The following is a 21,025-nucleotide window of genomic DNA, read 5'->3' as shown; positions in this document are numbered from 1 at the left end:
AAAGTATGGACGTTACTTAGCCCTGAATTGTCCTGTTTCAATCCGGGAGCATTGTACGTCGCCGAAATCTGTGAGGTGTAAAAGCTTCGCTTAATAATATGGGAAGTGCTTCCGTAACATACAAACACATATAGACGCACGCACGCTACTCTCGTTAATACAGAAGAGTTTTAACGGATAGCTCCGCGACACGAGGACACTCGGGTTTTCCGACTGCTTGGTTACAGTGTACTCGAGACCAGCCCAGAATTCCGCGCATAAATACCTACGCTGAATGACCATGTTTACGCCGTTTAAAGCGTCTCCTTATCGCAGAGCCATCGACGTGTCAGTACCGCGAGCACGTGGACCGGTTCCTGCCCATCATCGACCGGCTGGGCCACGCGTTCAGCCTGGCCGAGTGTCAGCGCCAGTGTGACCTGGAGCGCCTGTTCAGCTGCCGCGCCGTAAACTTCGAGACGGTGCACCGTGACTGCGCGCTTAGCAGCGAGGACGCCCAGAGCACGCCGCTGGGAGCGGCCGCGCTCGTGCACCGCCGGTACTCTGTCTACAGCGAGAAGGGAACGTGCGAACAAGGTTGGTCGCCAGTGCGGGCGTCCCCGAGCACTTCGCGCAAATCCCGTGCCGGGATTCGAACCCGCCTACCCACGGTCCGAAGGCGAGCGCCGTAACCATTCGGCTATCCAGGCACGGTAGCAGAACAAGCATTTATGGGAACCATAAATGCTTGTTCGTCAGTCGATTGACCAGTCATTCAGTAGAGGTACTACGCTGTTTTATCAATGACGGTAATATGGTTACCGTGGTCGGGGTGGTGCGTAGCGAAAAATCGGCACGTAGCCTTCTCAGTCTACAAGACCACTATTAGCCATTTTCATCGTCTCATCAAGTATAACCGTCCGCGATAAGAAAGTCGCGTTGCCAAGAAGTTTTAAAGGGACTGACAAATGGTCAGAACGTGTGATTAGATCCCGGTAGAAAAGAAAATACCGTGAAATATGGCGACATATTCCAGCATCCTTTTCGCGTTGTGAGTAGGATTTAATTTTTAAATCGTGTTTAAAAGTAACAAAAGAACTTGTATGTCGCGTAGCCTAGCGGGAGAGCCTTGAAGTTGGACTATGGAGTGGATCACTTTGCTGTACGTAGTCACGTAGTGTGACGCTGTCATGCGCGCCATAATTAGTCCTGAACATTGGAGCATGTATATTAATATCTGTCCCTGCTCTATTTTGTGCTGCTTACGAGGTAAAAAGGAGTTGCACTGTGAGAAGCGGCGTTGCCTTCGCGGTAGACAGTGGAACATGTCGAGCCGCGGCGCATGCGCGGAGTGCACGCGTGCGCAGTAAACCACCACGCTCGAACACGAACCGCTCTCGCGCTCACTCTTTGCAGCATGTGTTGTCACTTGTGTATACGATTTCATGTTCGTCGCAGATAGAAAAATGCAGATTACAAATGTGTCACGGCGTTTTCTACGTTACCATTCCGTGAATAGGCACTCTCACCGATAAGCTTTCCGTTGCGTTAAAGAAAATAGGCACCATAAAATTGGTTGTCAGTCCCTTTAACAGCTAAGTTGTTTAAGCTTTTCGTTCGAAGTGCGGCGTTCGCAAAAGCTCGGCCTAGTTTTGCATATCCTATACAGTCTAAGTCAAGCTTAGTTAAGCCTAGTTGAGTCTAGTTATGCATGGCTGAGACTACTTAAGCTCACCCTAGCCATCGATATCTAGTGTAGCCAATAAATAACAAATCAATAGCTAATTGATAATCGATCAATAACCAATAAATTCTAGAAAATGCTTGGATGTACTTTGCATGGCCCAAATACATGGCCAAATCGTAGTGATAGCCAATAGATAACGAATCAATAGCTAATCGATAATTAATCAATAACCGATGAATTCTAGAAAATGCTTGGATGTGCTTAGCATGGCCGAAATACATGATCGATACCTTGTGATAACTAATCGATAGTCAATGAATAGCTAATGGGTAATCAAGCAACAACCAATACATCATAGAAAATGCCTGGATGAGCTTAGCCTGACCCAAAAGTACCTTCCCGATACGTTGTGATAACCAATAGCTAGCCAATGAATAAGTGATCAATAACTCATGAATTATAGAAATGCTTGGTCGTGCTTACCCTAGCCGTACATACGGGGTCCCACGTAAGGGTATGTCACGTGAACCATAGACAGCCCTTAGTAACAGCCATTGTCATGTCCACGTATACCGATGCAAAAGCCCGCGAAAATGCCGATCACGTGATGATCTGGTACAGCTGCGTGTTGGCCACAGATGGCTTTGGCTAGACTCAGTGCAGAACACATGTGTATAGTATAGTATAGTATAGTATAGTATAGTATAGTATAGTATAGTATAGTATAGTATAGTATAGTATAGTATAGTATAGTATAGTATAGTATAGTATAGTATAGCATAGTATAGTATAGTAAGGGGTGGGAACGAGGCTGTGGAAGAGGGAAAGGACGAAGGAACGCCTCTAGCTCCGCTGATTTTCCTGAATCTTCGCGCCACTAGTTCGTAGCTCGCCCAATTAAAAAAAATGCTTGCAGATCACAACGGAACAGCATTACTGCCTCTTCTAAAACACTTTATTAGGGAGTTTTAGCAGTGCCGGTTTACCGTACGGTAAGTACAATAATACTGTACCGTCGTGTTCGGCAAGTAGTTTCCATTAAAACTTCTTAGCCGCGCGAGCGGTTCATTGCGTACGGTATCATGATACGATGATCAAAATGGCTAGAATAGGCCTTTCAGACTAAAGAAAGATACGTGGCGACCACGAGGGTACGGTATTTCCGCAATTAGCGCGCGGTAAAGCGGTACGTCTAAAATACCCTATTTGGTGTGTCCGCAAACTTCTCCGTTGTTTGCGCGTTACCGTATTACCGGCGAACATGATCAGCCGGAGTGGAGGCTCAGAAGTCCGTCGGAAAAAACTCCAAGCTAATTTGCAGTAACCAATTGTACTAGGCTGCATGCTTAGCCAAAGCGAAATTTTAATCTCAAAACAACGGATTCACACGGATCGCATGATAATTTGTGTGAGTGCTACGAAAGTCTTCGTTAAGCTATCTTTAAAAGCAGTTCTCTTTCGTGCCGACTTTTTCTTTGTTGCAGTGAGCGTGCAGTGCAACCAGCAGGACATGCTGCTGGCGATGAACTTCGACACGCCATTCCACGGTCGCGTCTACGCCAAGGGCAACCCCTCACAGTGCTTCGTGGTGGGCAATGGACAGAACACACTCCAGTTCGCCGTCTCGCTCGGCACTCGCTGCGGGACGCTGACCGAGGTGCGCTCTCCTTCACGTAGACGTCTGTGCACTTTTAACGTGAAAGCCGCAGATGCCTCATCAAACGCGAAAAGTGACCGTATAACAATAACTGTTGGGGTTTTACGTCCCAAAACCACGATGTGATTATGGGGACGCCGTAGTGGAGGGCTCCGGAAATTTTGCCCATCTGGTGTTCTTAAACGCGCACCTATATCTAAGTACACGGGCCTCTGGCATTACGCCTCCACCGAAATGCGGCCGCCAAGGCCGGGGCTCGATCCCGCGACCTTAGGGTGAGCAGTTGAGCCCCATAACTACGAGACCACCCCGGCGGGTAAAAAAAATGTGACCGTCGGCGTCAACACGAGTGATGCAAAAAAAAGATCATCACGTTATGAAATCACTATGACGCCATCATGACGTCACCGGTCGCAAAAATTCGTGACGTCATCGCATGACGTCATTTGGTTAAAGGTGGGCCAATACCATGGGCTCTGCAAAACACAGTGAGGTGCACAAGGCTTGTAGTGCCTGCGATGCCGGATCTACTGAAAAACCACGTAAAGTGCAGAAAGCTTTTGAAAGGGGGAAAAGGGGGAGGGGAAAATTCAGTACAACCGACTGAGAAAAAGGGAAGAAGGTGGCTTTCGCCTTCGAGCCCTCTTAGTGAATGCATAATGGACCATGTGAATTTTTGAAGGCACGCTTCACCGCAATATTACTTCTAATGTGGAGAAGCCAACTTCACGTCATTTCGTAGTTAAGTGGTGACTTGGAATCTGGGTCCGAGCTAGTTGTTAAAGTAATGCATTTAAACCGGTTAGCGCACCAAGAGCAAGGAAAACGAGCACAATCGCCTTCTATGTTTGTTTTCGTTGTCCTTGTCTCGGCGTGCTTACCGCTCAGTGATGACACTCTATAATTCGATTCCGCCGCACATCTTGAACAGTTCAGGAGCGAAATTTCGCTATCCGCTTCATCGGAACAGGACAGCACTTCTTCAAGGCCATTTTATTTTTAAAAATTGTTATCTCTGGCGTGATGTGATGCCGCTGGAGGTGGCACGCGTTGCTCGTTGACGCTTAGGAAAGAAAAACGCGTCGTAAAATTTGGCACAGATCGCACGAGCCAACTGTGTATAACGGAATAATAAACGCGGGTGAAGAACTTAGTCGTCATAGATAGGATGTCCTGGACGCACTTTCTTAATTTTTTTTCACTTCAAACAAAAAAAAAAGTATTACAGAATCAAAGATATACAGGCGAGGGTCCCAAAGTAAAAGAACTGTAGTGGGACCCTCGGTTAATTATGCAAACACTGATGGTAATAACTAACACAGCAAATGAACGCAATTACTGGCAAATGCAAAACTTATTAGATAGAACATTTCAGTTCGCATCGATAAAAAATGAAAAAGCACAGAAAAAAGAAACTAAAGTTACAAGGGAGAAAGTGAAAAAAAAAAAGTCGATGCTACAAAAGCCAGAATATGAGTACAGTTATTTGAGGCAGTGATGCCTAAGATCATTTTTAAAGACTGCAAGAAAAACAAGAGATTTAATAGCCGATGGTAAATCATTCCAAAGTGAAACTGCAGTGAACGCAGATGTCTTTTTTTTTCTTTTTTTGCGGAGATTAGTATGAACCGTGGGTAACAAAAAATTGTTATTAGCTGCAAATCTTGTTACATTTTTATTCTGCAATAGATCATATGACATGAACGGAAGCATGAGCTTGTTATGAAGTAGTTTGTGGAACAAGATGACTACGTTAAACTGGAACAAATAATTAACAGGCAAGATAATGTAAAAATGGAGTAACACAGAGGCGTTAGATTGTATGGAACTGGAAGTGATGATGCGTACTGACTGATTTTGTATATGTTGAATTGATGACAAGTCACAAGCGTACGTGTTGCCCCATGAAACGATACCGTAGTGAATGTGACTATGAATGAAAGCAAAGTACAACGCTAGCAGAGCCTCCCGAGAAAAAAAAATGACGATATTTGATTACTGCGCGAATGCAAAACGAAGTCTTCTGCTTGAGATGGTGGAAGTGATAGCAAAATGTAAGGTTAGGGTCAAGATTTATGCCAAGAAAAGTAACATCATCGTAAGCGGTTATAAAATGAGTCCCAAGTCTTAGTTCATGAATAAATGTTAATAGCCTTTGAGCAGTCTTAAAACAACATATATATTGTTTTAAGAAGATCAAGAACTAAGTAATTATTGCTACACCAATTCAGAATGTTACTCAATGCCATATCTAACCTTGAAGTAAGAGCAGTAATCGATTTATCGGCTGAAGATATGGCAGTGTCATCAGCGTATAAAACGCAGTGATCGTTATTGGTGGAGTTAAAAAAAAATCCGGAAGATCGTTAACATATAAAACGAAAAGCAAACCTATAACTGAGCCCTGTGGTACACCTTGGCTAATGCATTTAGTTGCCGAGATTGTGCTTGCTACGTACTGTGCATTGTCGGTCAAGTAAGTAGCTTTTTGTGTTTTTTAGAATGTTAGCGCAGGACCGCTTATATCATAACACTGAAGCTTGTTAAAAAACACTTGATGGTTAATCGTGTCAAAAGCTTTAGTGAAGTCTAAAAAACAGATCCTACTAAATTTCCTGAATCGGTGCATTTTTTAGTGTAGTCAGTCAGAGACAGCACAGCAAGATTAGTGGAACGTTCTGGGTGGAAACCACCCTGAACGTTCCACTAATCCGCCAACCACTAGCCCGCCAACGCATTTTGTGGAAACCAAATTGGATATTCTTTAGCAACTGGGACTTTATTAGGTATTAATTAAGACTCTTAGCAAATAATTTATCAATGAGTTTACTAAGGCAGGAATTAATTGCAATTGGTCGGTAATTGTTAACTATTTGTTTGTCACCTTTTCTAAAAATAGGAATATTCTTGGCTTTTTTCAAGAAAGGAGGGAATGGGCCGTGTTTAAACATCAGGTTAACAATGTTAGAGAGCGTGTCCGAGATAAAATGTGTAACTAGTTTTAAATGTTTCACAGATATATTTTATCTAAAACCAGGCCCTGTATTTTTAAGATTAGTAATTGTGGAAAACACTTCATTTGGTGTGACAGGTAAGAAAAAGAATGACTGTGTCGTGCGGAGTAAGGTGCTACGCACATGCGCATGTCGGCTTTTATTCGAATAAATGGAAGAAAAGTAGTCCGAGAAAGCATTCGCGATTTCATTCGGCTCCGATATACTTAGACTATTAAAATTTATTTTGGTTATGGGGGCATCACCAAACGACCTATTAAGAAAAAGAGTTTAGTAGCTGTCACTGGTTCTAAGGGTTATTGTTATTCTGTACAGATTTACTTTCGTAGTACCTTTTTCTTCGCCTGTTTAAGCAAAACGTTCAATAATTTACAGCAACTGTTATATCGTTTAGCGAGTGCAGTGTTACAGAACTGACGCTTAGTCTTTTTTTGCACATGTTTTCCCTCATCCTTAAATTTTTAGAAGACCATCCGTCATCCATGGGTTGTGCGGGTACCTATATATTTCCCTGCATTTTACAGCACGTTCGTTAGTCGAGACGACCAGTAACGCTTACAAAACATCAGCACTGTTGGAAGCTGATATGTGTCCGTTGAACACCAGCCTTCTGGAAACACCGACTGACCCTGTGGGCGTTCGCACGTTGCTAAAAAGCGCCCGTTAAACCTGGCTTCACCACTAATGCGTAATATGTGCGGAAAGCCCACTTTACTGAACCACTGCTTTACTGACGACAGTACGTATGTATGAAGAACAAAATATGCGATGGGTGGAACCCCACTGGAACAAGCCTAGCACTTGAACCAAGTATTGAAAAAAGATATTACCGAGTATAGTTCCGTTTCATTAAGCTTCCGTGAAGCGAGCTTTCGTGCCACTACGGCAGCATAAATTCTAATAATTTTTTAAAGTCGAGTCTAGGGGTTTACATGAGTGACACACGTTACACTGATTATACCATCAAAACATAATAGTTTAATTACAAGTAACGCATGCTGAATGTCTAATCTTGTAGGTGCGCTTTCGTCGGCCCAGGAAACTAGTGTATGTACTCGGGACACGGTAGTTGTAAGAAAAGCTTCCGTGAATATGTCCCCCAGATATCGATTGCGATATTGCAAGGCGAAGTATTCGTAGGCTGTAATTTCTCACCAAAGTTGTCTGTGACACAACGCCTTTCCCGTAGGAACACATTGAGTTCATTGTAAATACATTGGAAATCTATAATGGTATGAGGTGAATAACGATTCGAGCCCACTACTTACCAAGTATATCGGGGCTCAAACCCTGGGACCTTGTGAGCAGGTACAGTAGCTAACCCTTGACTTCCGAAGTATGCAGGAACTCGGACCGTGAACCTCCCCAGCCTGTTTAAAAGAACAGAAATAAATACATAACAGTATAAACGCAGGGGCCAACAATAAACACCACAATTTATAAGCCTATTTTGCGTAGCATAGCGTTGAAACATTTGAGAGTCATCTCTGCACAAGTTTTAAGGCGAAAGCCTTAGATACCTCATCAAACGCAAAAAGTGACCGTCGACAGCGGCGGCGTCAACGCAAATGATGAAAGTATCACAATCACGTGATGACGTCACTCTATCACGTCATCGTAACGTCACAAGTGGCCAAAATTTGTGAAGTCGTCATAACATCACATGATGACATAGCGGCTTGGTGAAAGGCGGGTCGATCCCGAATGCACTGCAAAACCACGTTAGGTGTAGAATAATAATAATATCTGAGGTATTACGACGATTTACTGATGAGGGACGCCGTAGTGGAGGGCTCCGGAAATTTTGGCCATCCGGTGTTCTTTAACGTGCACTGGCATCGCACAGTACGCGGGCCTCTAGCATTTCGCCTCCGTCGAAACGACGTCCTTGCGGCTGGGATCGAACCCGCGACCTTCGGATCACCAGCTGAGCACTGTAAGCGCTACACTACCGCGGCGGACGCATTATGTGAAGAAAGCTGCAGATTCTCCGATCCCGGAGGCCGTGTAAAAGCCACGTTGGGTGCAGATAGCTTTTGGGGGAAGGGGAATCAATACAGTCTATTGAGAATACAATGAAAAGTATGGCTTTCAGATTCGAGTCGTATTCGACAAATGCATAAGGGACCATGCGACTTTTTACAGCTGTGCTGCCTCATTGGCGTGTTTAATATGCTGCGCTAAAGGGCTGCGTTAAAGTACGCTTTCAGTCTATACTAGCAAGAAATCGTTAACAATGTTACGACGACTTCTTCTCAAAAGACCTGACAGAATAATATACGCGTAAGCGAATTCTTTATGCAAAACCACATCCGCATACGCGGCCGGATGCTTTTACTAAGCGTAACATGGTGGAGTTCACGTTCACGCCAGCCGGCTCCAGATATAAAGTACAAAAAAAAGGCGAGAATTTCTACTTAAAGCAGTCAGGGGGCGTCGCAAGCCATGCACGAAGTCCGGGGATGTCGGGACAGGCTCTACGAGCGAAAGTTAGCTGGAAATACTTTCGGTTTCTCACGACGCCTTCAGAAACTTCACGCTCGAATAGTCGCATAAATATATCCGAGCGCTAACTATTTTACATGTCATCCGGCCTAAACGCCACGCTCGTGGCTCGCCCTAACGCCCTTGTCATTCGCGAATTGGGTGGGTGCGTGGGAAAGAGGCTTCCACATTTTGACTGACATTACGAGAGAAAGAGGGAATAATGAAGCGCTGGAATTATTCATTTATCTATCTCTATTTTATGTGCGAGAGAACATTAAGTGTACTAGTTCCCAAGCTATTTGTGATAGACAGGTGAACAGAGAATGGTGAACGGTAGCAACCTGCCCTGTCGTACTTACTCGCGCAGTGCAAGAACGGGGTAGAACTGGCTTAGCTTGGCTAATTTTTGGCTCAATGATTGCGGATGTGTGCCTATAATTGACAAATGATGGCTGTTCGATGACTTCTTTGTTGTTGCTGTTGCTGTTACCTCACATATGATTCGTAGCCACACTGAGAGATTGGCCAAGGATTCTTCAAATGAAATTTTAAATATGTATAGTATAATGTAACGATTCAACACAAAAGAAAAGCAAATATACTAAGGAAAGTGTGCAATGATTATTTACTTGTACATTCACACCAGACACCTAAATGGTTATAACAGCAACGTCGTCATGATTTAATTTTAATCCAGTGATTGAGTTGTCAGCCAATTTTATACGGAGTTGCAATCTTTCAGATACATCTCATCAGCAATCATAACCCGTTTCTTCACGTGATGAGTATTTCAAATGGGGAGCCTAAAAAAAAAAAAAACTCACAGGGTCCCTTATGCACTAACCCAAGACGACTGAAAGGTGAAAGTCATCTTTTTTTCCTTCTCAGTCGATCGCATTGATTCTGCCTCGCCACACATGGAAAGCTTTCTACACCTAACGTGGTTTTCCACTGCCTCTAGGATCGGAGGCACCTCACCAGGTTTTGCACTGCCTCCGTGATCGGCCTACCTCTGATCACGCTACGACGTCGTGTGATGACGTCATCATGTGACGTTACGTCAGTGTGACGTCATAATAACGTCACGAACTTTCGCGATCTGTAACGTAGTGGTGACGTCATATGGTGATGCCATCAAATAATGATGATTTTTTGGATCACTCGTGTTGGCGCCGCCGACGGGAGACGCCGACGCGGGACGCCGGTAAATTTTTGCGTTTGAAGAGGAATCTAAGGCTTTCGCCGTAAAAAAAAAAATTGCGTGTGCCGTATTATGCCTTGGCGCCCATATGCTTGTGCACCTGCATAAACAGCAGCCTGAGTCGGTTTCTCTTCGTCATTTTCTGTACGCAGGGGGATGGTCGCTATGCCAACGAAGTAGTCGTCCAACAGCACCCCATCATAATGACCGACACGGACCGTAACATTCGCGTCGTGTGCTCCTTTGAAGCTGGCGACAGGACGGTCACGCTGGGCTCCACTTTCGCGCGAAATGGCGCCTACAGTGGTGGTCTGGACGTCACGTGAGTTACATATTTATACGTATGTGAACATGAACGATGGGGAGTAACAGCGTCACGGTCATCACGTATTTGTATTCGCTGGAAACATTGCGGTTAGAAGCTATAGGAAACGATTTGCCAGATACCTGTTTCGTAGAGGCGTAATATTTGCTTGCGGAGCTGGTCGTATTCTCCGGGCTATGCCACTGTACCATTCGCAAGATATCTTTACTGCAGCGCAGGAATGCAGGGAGTCCTCCTTGACCAAGCACAAGAAGCGTTATTATTTTTTTTTTCATCGATAAAGATACAGCGCTAATTTAAACACGGAGCAGGAAACATCACACGAGGACTGGCGCTGTCCTCTTGTGATGTTTCCTGGTCCGTGTTTTAATTAACGCTGTGTTTTTATCGATGAATCCGTACCAAAGAATTCGCATCCAAACATTTCTAAGTCATTTTTTACTGCGCATGTAGGGTATAGCATAGAATGCAGATTTTTCCGAGCGAAAGCACTACTGATACTACAAGCCTTTAAAAAAATATATGCGAATAACCACTTGAGTGAGTGCGTTAGTGGTAAGTCTATCATCCAGTATAATATGCGGAAGGTTTTTCTTGGTGCATACGATAGATAATGCTTCGAGGTCATGCCATAGCGCATGCGCACTTCGTTTCATGTCGTTTGTTACTGTAGCGGCTCTTGCCGGTTAATAATCGGTACGAGTCCGAGCTTGTCCTACCTCCTCTTGTGAATGCGTGCGCTTCTTTTCGCTACCTACAGTTCGAGGTGTTACAGCTTTGTCGATACGGTTTTCTTTCTGCGCATGCTGCCTCAGCTTCTTTCATGAACATACATATAGATACTCCTGCTTTGTAAGTACAAATGACGGTTTAAAGGTAGGGATGAGAGAATAATTAGCCTAGAGGTTGCAGTTGTGTAATTGACAAGCGTCCCTTAATGAGGTCGGTCTGTGTCAGTAATTATCTTTACCGCAATAAGGCTGCCGATACAAAGGTGGTACAACTGTGTTCTGCTCTGAAGCGGCGCAAATCACTTGATGCTTCCGTATGATACAGACTCAAAGGGGTGATGGCGCGGGCTTTACATGGCGGCTTTGTGTAACGACTGTTGGCCTTCCGTTCGTTCAGCGCCGTGCAACCACCTCGAATTCGTGATTGCCCGCAGAACTCGCCACCAGCCGACCATAACGTCCGTCGTGACCAACACCGCCCCGCCTCCGAACGTGGTCATGCGAATCCTGGATCCCAGCGGGCGTGACGCAGGAGTGGTCGGCCTCGGGGACGAGCTCACGCTCAGGATCGAAATACAAGAGCCCGGCAGTGAGACCTCACCCCATTTTTTGTACTTGATCTTGCTTTAAAGCGCAGTTCACTATCTCTGAGTCGTCGTTCGTGCTGTTAAAGGTACACTATACAGTGAAACGATGAATCAGTTTCGATTGATAAATTTTACTTCGAAAGCGCTAACGTCATTAATTTCACCATCACAGCTTTAATAACAGACGACAAAATCAAGGCCAAAGTCTCATTTTGAAATTTCGTGCCGGAATCTCCTCGCGTGACGTCATGGATATTGAAGTGTATGCTTCGTATTTTGGCGACTATGGCTCAACGAAATTTCCTGACATTCGGTATGTTAAGTCTCTGGTCCCCTCAGAGGAAAATGTACCTCATTTTTACCGGTTAGGAACTGCGTATGTCTTAGTAGAAGCCTTCGAAATAAATGACGTCACCGCAATTGGTGCAGGAACATGAAGGTGGCGTCGCCACCCGCATTTTGTTTTTGCGCGTTTTGTCGCTTACCAAGCGGCTCCCAGCGGCAAGTGTGGTGACCTTGGTATCGTGAAAGAGTAATTCACTAATCGAGAAAAATCTTTTTTTCTCTCTTAGTGTCCATATAAAGCGCACTTCACTATCTCTGAGTTGTCGTTCATGCGGCAAATTTTGCGACACGGTGCACTACGGTTTCACCAGGGCCACATAAAAGCGAATAAATCCAGCTACCGTAGTACGGCAGAGCTCGAGTCATGTATTTTTTTTTTTACTGGTTAATGTAAAAGTCGTTGTTTAATGATCCACAAGCAGTTTATAAACGCGAGCTTTCAAAGCTTCGTTACGGCGTGAGCGACGATGCGTAGCAGTAATCGTTTGCTACAGCGCAATGACATGCTATACGATTGGAAGAACTAAACAGGCTGGTCGTTCATCTCTGAGAATCATCCCTGAGGAATCATCCCTGAGAAGGAATGATTCTAAATGAAACAGCCTAACGAAGGTGTGCACACAAAGCAGGGAAGCAACAGTCAAAATAGCTTAATCGTTAAATATAAGGCAGTTCGGCCGCATCTTAAGTGGGTCAATGTAATGAGCCAATACTAATTAACAAATTTCGCTTTTGTCGCCCTGCAGGTGCATTTGCCATTTTTGCGAGAAACCTTTACGCGAGGAGCTCCAATGGCGAATCGCTTTTCCTCATTGACAGCCTAGGGTAAGTACAATATCATTTACTAGTATCACGACGCGTGCCGTTGATGTGGAGCTGCAGTGCTTGTGCAGAATCACGCTAGCTAAATTTCTAATGGTGTTATGGACATATTGTCTAGCCAAATACACTGTTGCCGAGCGAACACGCAAGGCGAATCGGTACCGGTGGTTTTCTCGACTAATTTCGTGAACGTAAGGGCGAGAACTACGCTGGCAAGCAGCATAATGTAAGGTAGGCGCATGCAGCAATGCACAAAGGGTAAATCGGGCACAGTGGACGCTATTTATGATGTTTAACGTGGTTATACTATGTGCTGAAACGATATTACTGTGATACATTTTTTTTTCTTTCGGGAACTAAGGTGTGAAACGGACGGCTCAGTAACACGTAGAAATTCTTAATACACTTTACGTGTAACCGTAAACATCGGCAGCGACACTCCTATTGATAGGGAGATGTGGTCAAGCGAGCCTGTAACTTGAAAAGAGGGCTGTGTGCATAAAACGCTTATGCTATAGAAGAGATGCATAGGGAATGCCACCTATTGTACAAAAATGAATGAATGAATGAATGAATGAATGAATGAATGAATGAATGAATGAATGAATGAATGAATGAACTTGCAAAGATGGGAGTGCCCGCGTTCACGAAAACCTAGTTGTACATGCGTGGATGCACACACATTTTGCTCTCGACGCTTGTAGTTACCTGTGTCACAATGCCGCGCTTTCTTATCAACCTGGCTGACAGATTTGGGAAGCAGTCTACAAAGACAGCAGGGGTCACTCATGCAATGAAACACTACCTGCTGAAAATTTAAGAGAGTAGCCCGACTTTGAAGATTCTATCAAACGACGTTCACTTCTTCCTCTTTCCTATTTTCGCCGTTATCTGGATTACTTGCAAACTATTTGATGCGGCCGGTTTTCTGAACGGTTAATCTCAGGAAAAATTCAACGGGGTATATGTTCCGCGACAAGTAGCTATTTTATGCGGCTTCCTTAAAAGGTGGCGTCCAGAATGACTTGAGTTCAATTCCGTAACGTCTTGACCGTCACTCTCTCGCCTTCTCCCGATGTGCTGCGCAGTTGTCCCGTGGATCCGAGCATATTCCCGCCTCTTCGACCGGACTACAGGCAACCGGGTGCGCTCTTCGCCAATTTCAAGGCGTTTCGGTTTCCCTCGTCCGGTCTGGTTAACTTCGAGGTGCAAATAAGGTTCTGCCAAGACAGGTGTGACCCGGTGAGTGCCAGCCTTATTCTGCGTGTTCTATTCGAAAAGTCCCATAGATATCCTCGTGAACTTCTTATGAATATACAGGAGCACGAGTTCTGTTTAAGCGCGTGATGTCACAGCTGACAGCGGCTTGGAGGAATTGAGGAGATAGTGTTTTCGTGGAGATAAAAAAAGCAGCCCGAGCCTGAAGATAGTTCTGCGTTCAAATTTGCTAAGAAACGGTGAAGTGCATTCTTTACAAAGTGTATAACTATAAATTAATTGTTCAGTCACTCGTGCCATCCCCTCCAGAGCTCTATTTCTGCAAAAGTTGTGGACGGATACAGCTTCGAATCAACAGAGATGGCTCTGGGTATTGCTAATACTGCGTCTACCATCATTTTTAATCGGTACTTCTGTAGTTTTATCGCTCTAGATATTACAACGTGGTGCTTTATGTCGGTTGATATTATTATTGGCAGCTAACATATAACACGGATATAAATTTAAAAGCAACCCTTTCTTATCGCGCACGAAATGTGACGGGATGGTACGTCAAAAATGAAAGCAATGAATGCTGTCACAGGTCATGGTGAACATTCCTCAACTTTACGCAGGTTCGCTGCCAAGGAGGTGGCGAGTCGTTTGGCCGCAGAAGAAGGGACGTGTCCTTCCCTCCGCTCGCCAGATTCGCTTTCAGGAACAGAACCAGGCCGATCTTCCTCAAGGCGCACAAACCGACCATCGTGATAAGACCGTATTCCGTGCGAACCACGACCACAACGGCTACCACTACGAACGAGCCGCCCGCAACAACTACGACGACTCAAGCTCCCGAGACCACAACGGTCGAACCCGCTACCACGACGACGGCTTCCACGGAAGAGACGTCAACGACCCAGAGCGACACGGAGAGCCTTACGGAGACTACCGTTAGTCCAGAGTCGACAACAGATAGTGTATCGACGATGACAGGGGTTCCATTCGAGAACGCTACCGGTGACATGATGGAAGAGAGCGCGGAAGAGACGCCTCACAACACAACGGTCACCGAGGAGGCTGATGAAGAGACTGCGGCAGCGACCTTAACCTCCTTTTCCCGATGCAAACGAAACTCTTCGTTTTGATTCGGAAGAAGCGGACGGTGATGCTTACGACGATGCCGAGGAAAGCGAACCGCACTTGATGTTCCGGAAGCAGGAAATGTACCTGCCCGAAGATGGAAACGTGAGCAGCCCGGAAATGCAGCAAGCTCCGAAGGAGGGCGAAAGAATCGAGCAAGTGTCCTCGGCCGTCGTGTTCCGTAACCCTGACCCTGACGGCCCACATATGCAAAGTGACGTTCGAGCTCCTTCTCAGCAGGCAACGGCCGTTCCTTTCGATTTGACTTCTCAGCCTTACGGTGGCTACGGATTGGGCTACGGCCGCCACTACGGCTCGCCGCCACCGCCACCGTACGGCGGTCAGAGCCCCTATGGGCACGGTGGGTACTACGACCATCGTGTTAGTCACACATATACGGATAATCGCCGCGGAACGGGGCCACATTCGACGCAATCCTTTTCGCACGACTGGAAAGGGATGCCGTACGGCCCACCGCCGAGACCAGGGGCCATCGAGCCAGGAGCCGAGCGTCGTCGTAACGAAGATCGTCGATTAGATCAGCCTAATCACCACGACATGGCCGGAAACGAGCAAAAGAAGGAACTTTCCGGAAACCGTGGACTCCATTACCACGAAGCGGCGGGACATCATCGCGAGTTCGACCGAACCGCGGACCGCGTAAACGCGTCGTTAAGGCAAACGAGCCGAGATCTGGCTTCCGGTAGGGACTCTCAAAAGCCCGGACTCGAATCGGACCCTTCGGGTCCTACCGGCCGTATTCGGGAAAGCGTTAACGGCGATAGCAGCTCGTTTCACGGGGAACGCGAGAGGGCGGACGAGGACTACAACAAATGGACGTCGTCCCGCCGCGGACGGACGCCTGGCAGGGGGCTCTACATTCACCGCCTGCGGAAGCGAGGAGCGACGCCTTGAATTTCTCCCCCGGAATCAACGAAACGAAAGCGACGTTAGGCCTCGCGGACGGCGAGGACAACGCGCTATTCCAACAGCAGCAGCAACAGCAGCAGATGACGACGAATTCCAGCGGCCAGTTCGTTGTGCGAGAGATGGAAGGAGGGTACGGACCTTCTTCGGCGTTGCGCGAGATCGTCGCCACGACCGAGAAGCCGTACCCCGAGGAAGTTCCACTCTCGCTAGCCATTATGGTGGGCGAAGACAGCGGCGGTGGCGGCGGGAAGCCCGACAACGGCTGGGCAAGGAACGCCGCCACCAACTCCGGCGGCGGCGTCTACCAGCCTCCACGAAGCCGAAAACGAGGTGAGGAAGTCGTCAGTGCGGCTGTGGCAGGGGGGAGGGGGGGGGTAGCTATAGCTAGCTGGCGTTATACGATGCCGGCCACCGCTCGGTGTCATGAGACGGTAATGAAGACGAATTCCGCGCGTGCCGCTTTCTCTATATGGTGTGCGTGTGTGTACACGTAGTACTCACTACCTCGCTAAATAAGTGCAGCGTGGCGGGAGCGTGTGCAGCGTGTTGATGCTTCGTCCGCAGCTAAAAGTAGTTCGTCCACTTTCTCCAAGCGTCTAACATTATGAATCTGTTATGTTACGATCATGGGGACATATAATATTGCAGGCAGGATTTTCTAGTTCATGAATCCCGGCGAGAGCTCAAACGCTAGGCAAAGACTACTATACGTCGGTCTGTCGCTTTCTCTAGACATCTTGTAGTTTCCGTTTTTAGCTCTCGCAAGCAGTCATAACAGATAAGATTCGCGTCTTGATCAACAGTCTGTCGTATTAGCTGTCATTCAAGTCCTGCAGCAATCGAGAAGCCTCAATTAGACGCTCTATTTTTACGCAGGCGTTCGATGTACTATCGTCCGCTTCCGAATCCTGAGTAGCCAATAAGCAGCCGTCTTCAGTTCGCTGAGCCGTTGTCAGCAGGAGACGAAACTAGCTGCGTAGTAACACCCTGTGCGCCAACGCTCGATCTTCGTGATTGGCCGACACCACCAGGAAGGCTTTCACAGTGGTGCGCCGTTTTAGGGAGCCGGGCTTACGCGTAGGAGGCCGGCCGAACTCGGCGAACACAAAACGGGAAAGAACTCCGGGCCATAAAAAGTGTCCCCGGCGAGTTTTGCGACAGTCGTCTCGTGGACAAAGCGCTGTCGGCGAGGTGATTGCGATACTTCTTACTCCGGAGCTGCATTACACGCGCGTCTATTATGCGCCCTCTTTTGTCGCGATGGCGACGGTTAGGGACCCATCTTTTGTCAGCTCGTGCGTAGGAGCCGCGCGAGGCAAACTACATCCGATGTGCATCGCATTCACAATATATTACCGCGGGGCGCGTGGAAAGCAGTCACATTTGCCAGCACGAAAAGGATGTTTCGCGCAACTTTATACAGCAGCAGAGTTTCGGGCATAAGCTGTCCTCGTGTGCCTATGCCACGAAGAATAGGCTAATTTCCGAAGTCCCGCCTAGGTGTTCTTGGATGTTGTAGTTGCTTTCGGGTACGTTGCAGGTAGTGAATATCTCCGAGCTTGCCCAATTTGCGAGATGTCTGAATAGGACATCTCGTTCGTTTTAATACCTATACATAACGACAATTTCTTCATCCGATGAACACATATACAAAAGTGTCTTCTGTCGACCTATCAGACGAAATCTTAGCTCAGTGCAGTAGGGGCTAAACCCAAGTAACACAGAGACAGGAGCAAGGCAATAGCAGCTACGTAGCAATGAAGGATGTCGACAGGAAGGCGGGTACATTTTCGTGAATGCCTTTACAATACGTTACTAGTACATTACCAGTACTAGTAGTTATACTTGTACGTTCCATATCTCACTTTATACTACCTCATTTCTTCGAACTCTGAAACATAAAGTCATGGAGTTACCGAGTAAGATTACTGCGATGAATTATGACGCTATATGGTGTCTGGCGCTAATCGGCCGTGTCTACAGTTGCACATATATTTCACGAGTAGCACATTTATATGCTTAATTTTTGTTTTCGAGCGGCTTTGAGACACTGCGAATTGTTTATTTTTGAACAAATTATTGCGGTTAGACCGCAATTACTCGCCGCGATAAAACGTGAGGACACAGACCAAATGCCTGACAGCGTTTGGAAAGAGTCGAGTGCTTGAAAAATGTTTAAACGTGGTTGAGTCCCAACATCGCTGCCTGTCTTTTCTCAGTAGCGTTGGCTGTACTGTTGCTGCTGCTGGTACCGATCGTTTTGATCACAGTATGCACGACGTGTTCTGGAGAACTGAACGATGTGTATGCTGAAATGTTTGTTCGTGCGTGCACACTGTGAACTTCTCCCGTCTTTCTAATCCTTCGGTCATCTTTCTTAACTTCCCAACGAAGGAAGGCCAACCAGGACTCCGCCTGTCTCACTTCCTTGAATCTTCTCTGTGCTTCATCGTAGACGAAAGTGAGGCTTGCAAACGCGGACACAAGAGGAACACGAGAACACAGCGCGACGTTTGTGCTGCCTCTTTCTGTTCTCTTTACATTCGTGTTTCCTCCCCTCACTCTCTCCTATATTCATGTTCCAATTCTCGGACAGCCTCGTAGACAATCAACGTTGGACAGCGTAGAAGACAGGCATCGAGGCCGAGTCGTCCAAGTAACGGAATGCGTCCGGATGACCACTTCGCGACATGACGCCACCTCACGTCGACACGAGAAAGCTAGGAAAAACAAACATAGTTGGTATTCTTTTGACTTTATTCGTGTTCGAATATATAAAAGACTGAACGTGGCTTACATTGAAAAAAACGTCTATTTGTGGCAGACGACCATACCTGTTAGAGCCAAGCTATCGAATCATTCCGCTTAGCCGCCATCATGTTTGGACAGCAATGTAGCCTGCATCGTATTTCTCTCTGATGCTCTCCGCGCGGAGCTGTTTATTTTGCCGGCTATGTGAGAATTGGAATGTGACTTAAGATGGCTGCCGTCCGCTCTGATGTCTATTTAGCCGTGTACGGTGAGTAGTGGAACACACCCCAAGAATAATACTGACCAACTTGCTAAATTTTCTAACCTTGCAATCTTCCCTCTGATTTTTCTGTCTCTCCAACTCTCGAGGCATTTCGGCCTATCGATTTCCTCCACTTTCTTTATACACTTAGCTGGATTTCGTCATGGTCCCCATTTCTCGCAGAGCCGCCGCCGCCGCCTCCCAGGCCAGTCGAGGAAGAGCCCGCCTGCGATCCGCAGAACACCATCATCATCACCGCGCTAGTGGTGTCGGCCATCCACGTGGGTCTCATGCTGGGCGGCTTCTTCTGCTTCCGGTGGCAGCGGCGCTCCATGAAGCGCAAGCAGCTCATCGCCTCCGTGATGGGAGACTTCCGGATGCCCCCGGGTGCCGGCGTCACTTCCACCGCGCTGCCGGCGCCCGTGGTGCACGCGACGTCGGCGGCGGCTGCGGGTCGCAGCCACTACCACCATGCGTCGCCCTCCCGGGTGCCCGGTGGACCCATGGTGTACGGCAAGGCGGACACGTCCTTTCGCCAGATGTACAGTGACTTCGAGACTCCGCCGTGAAGAGCCCGGACGTAGTGTCGACTCGGAAGTGGTCAATCGGCGTGGGCATATGCTTGCGCGGGATCTCCATTAGGGACAGGGGGGCGGGGAGGATTTGCACTGCAGCACCCGCCCGTTGTACGAGTTTGGAGGAAAACCGTTGCAACGCATGCAGAAATGGAAATGAAGCAACGATGTGCTGCTCTGAGCGGCCTGCCTTTGGTTGCTGGCTTTCCAGGGGTAAACGCGTGAAGTTAACCGTTCGTAGAATAGAACACCAGGCAGCCACTGTTGTCCAAATCTGCATTTCCGTAACCCCGCACGTTAAACAATGACGGGACACGTCCGACATAGTAAAGATATGGGGCTGGCTTGGCACATCCCTTAGATCATTAAAGTGAGATAGTTAAAGCGTGCGATTATGGGTGAGCCGCTATTTCGAAATTCCAGGGTAAACAGAACGACAAAAGAAATCGGAATATGAAAAAAAAGGTTAATATGACCAGCGAGAAATATACAGATGAATAAAAGAAATACAGGGAGGTTAACCAGAGGAACTCTCCGGTTGGCTACCCTGTGCGTGGGAAGCAGAAAGGGAGTGAGAAAAGATGAAAGAGGAGGAGAGTCAGTGACGACACTACAGTGTCATGGCAATAGCACTGTCCAAGAAACTACACACCAACCTTTGCAGTGAACGGCCACAATGCGTCGTTTAGTCCGGTTTCTCTAAGGGATCACAGTAACACCTTCATAGCGAGTCGCGCTGAAGTCGATAAGCCTTGAATGCTATACGACACACAGTCCTAACTGATAAAGAAGTGAGGACGCAACAATAGAAAACAGTGCTTGACAACCGCCGAACAACAATCTGCCTTTTTCACGATTCCGCGGCGTATGCGCCCTTGCCCTAGCGGAAAAGTCGTGAAAGGCCTCTTTATCTCGGAGGCCTTCGTTCTGGCAATACCGGTTGTCCAGGCCCCTACCAAACAGGCAGAGGGCAGCGCAGGTAAATGAGAAAAAAAATCGGATCATTCAATGACGCAAACCATCTTTAGTGCTTGCCAAATTCACCACTGATGTCTCGTACAAAGGTGGTAATCAATGGTTGCAACGAACGTATGCAATGTAACTGCGTGTATTCGCTTGTGTAAACTTGAAGGAAGGAAGGTAATACTGAGGCCTTGTTTTTTATGTTTGACACAACCTTAATGAAAACCAACAGACAATGCAGACAAATAAGGTATAGGGGACGGTAATTGTAATGTTTTAAGTGTATTGTAGTAATTGGGATAAAAATGTGAGGAAAGTAAAGTGGACGAAAAGACAACTTGCCGCCGATAGGGACCGAACCTGGAACCTTCG

General features: G+C 46.9%; 1 protein-coding gene across 1 annotated transcript in view; it reads left to right on the top strand.

Moving 5' to 3' along the window:
* The window catches only part of LOC119405393 (uncharacterized), an 88,600-nt gene extending 67,950 nt beyond the window's left edge, over window positions 1–20,650 (top strand). Inside the window, 10 exon segments of the mRNA XM_049419381.1 lie at window positions 316–576; window positions 3,151–3,323; window positions 10,178–10,347; window positions 11,516–11,670; window positions 12,760–12,838; window positions 13,924–14,077; window positions 14,668–15,049; window positions 15,186–15,533; window positions 16,118–16,432; window positions 19,299–20,650. Of these exon segments, the coding sequence (XP_049275338.1) occupies window positions 316–576; window positions 3,151–3,323; window positions 10,178–10,347; window positions 11,516–11,670; window positions 12,760–12,838; window positions 13,924–14,077; window positions 14,668–15,049; window positions 15,186–15,533; window positions 16,118–16,432; window positions 19,299–19,684 (2,423 nt within the window). The 3' untranslated portion in view covers window positions 19,685–20,650.
* Window positions 20,651–21,025: the final 375 nt, after the last annotated feature.

This window comes from Rhipicephalus sanguineus, chromosome 9 (assembly GCF_013339695.2).
Source record: "Rhipicephalus sanguineus isolate Rsan-2018 chromosome 9, BIME_Rsan_1.4, whole genome shotgun sequence".
NCBI lineage: Eukaryota > Metazoa > Arthropoda > Arachnida > Ixodida > Ixodidae > Rhipicephalus > Rhipicephalus sanguineus.
The sequence above is the reverse complement of the archived record's forward strand: the minus strand, read 5'-3'. Positions and strand labels throughout refer to the sequence as shown.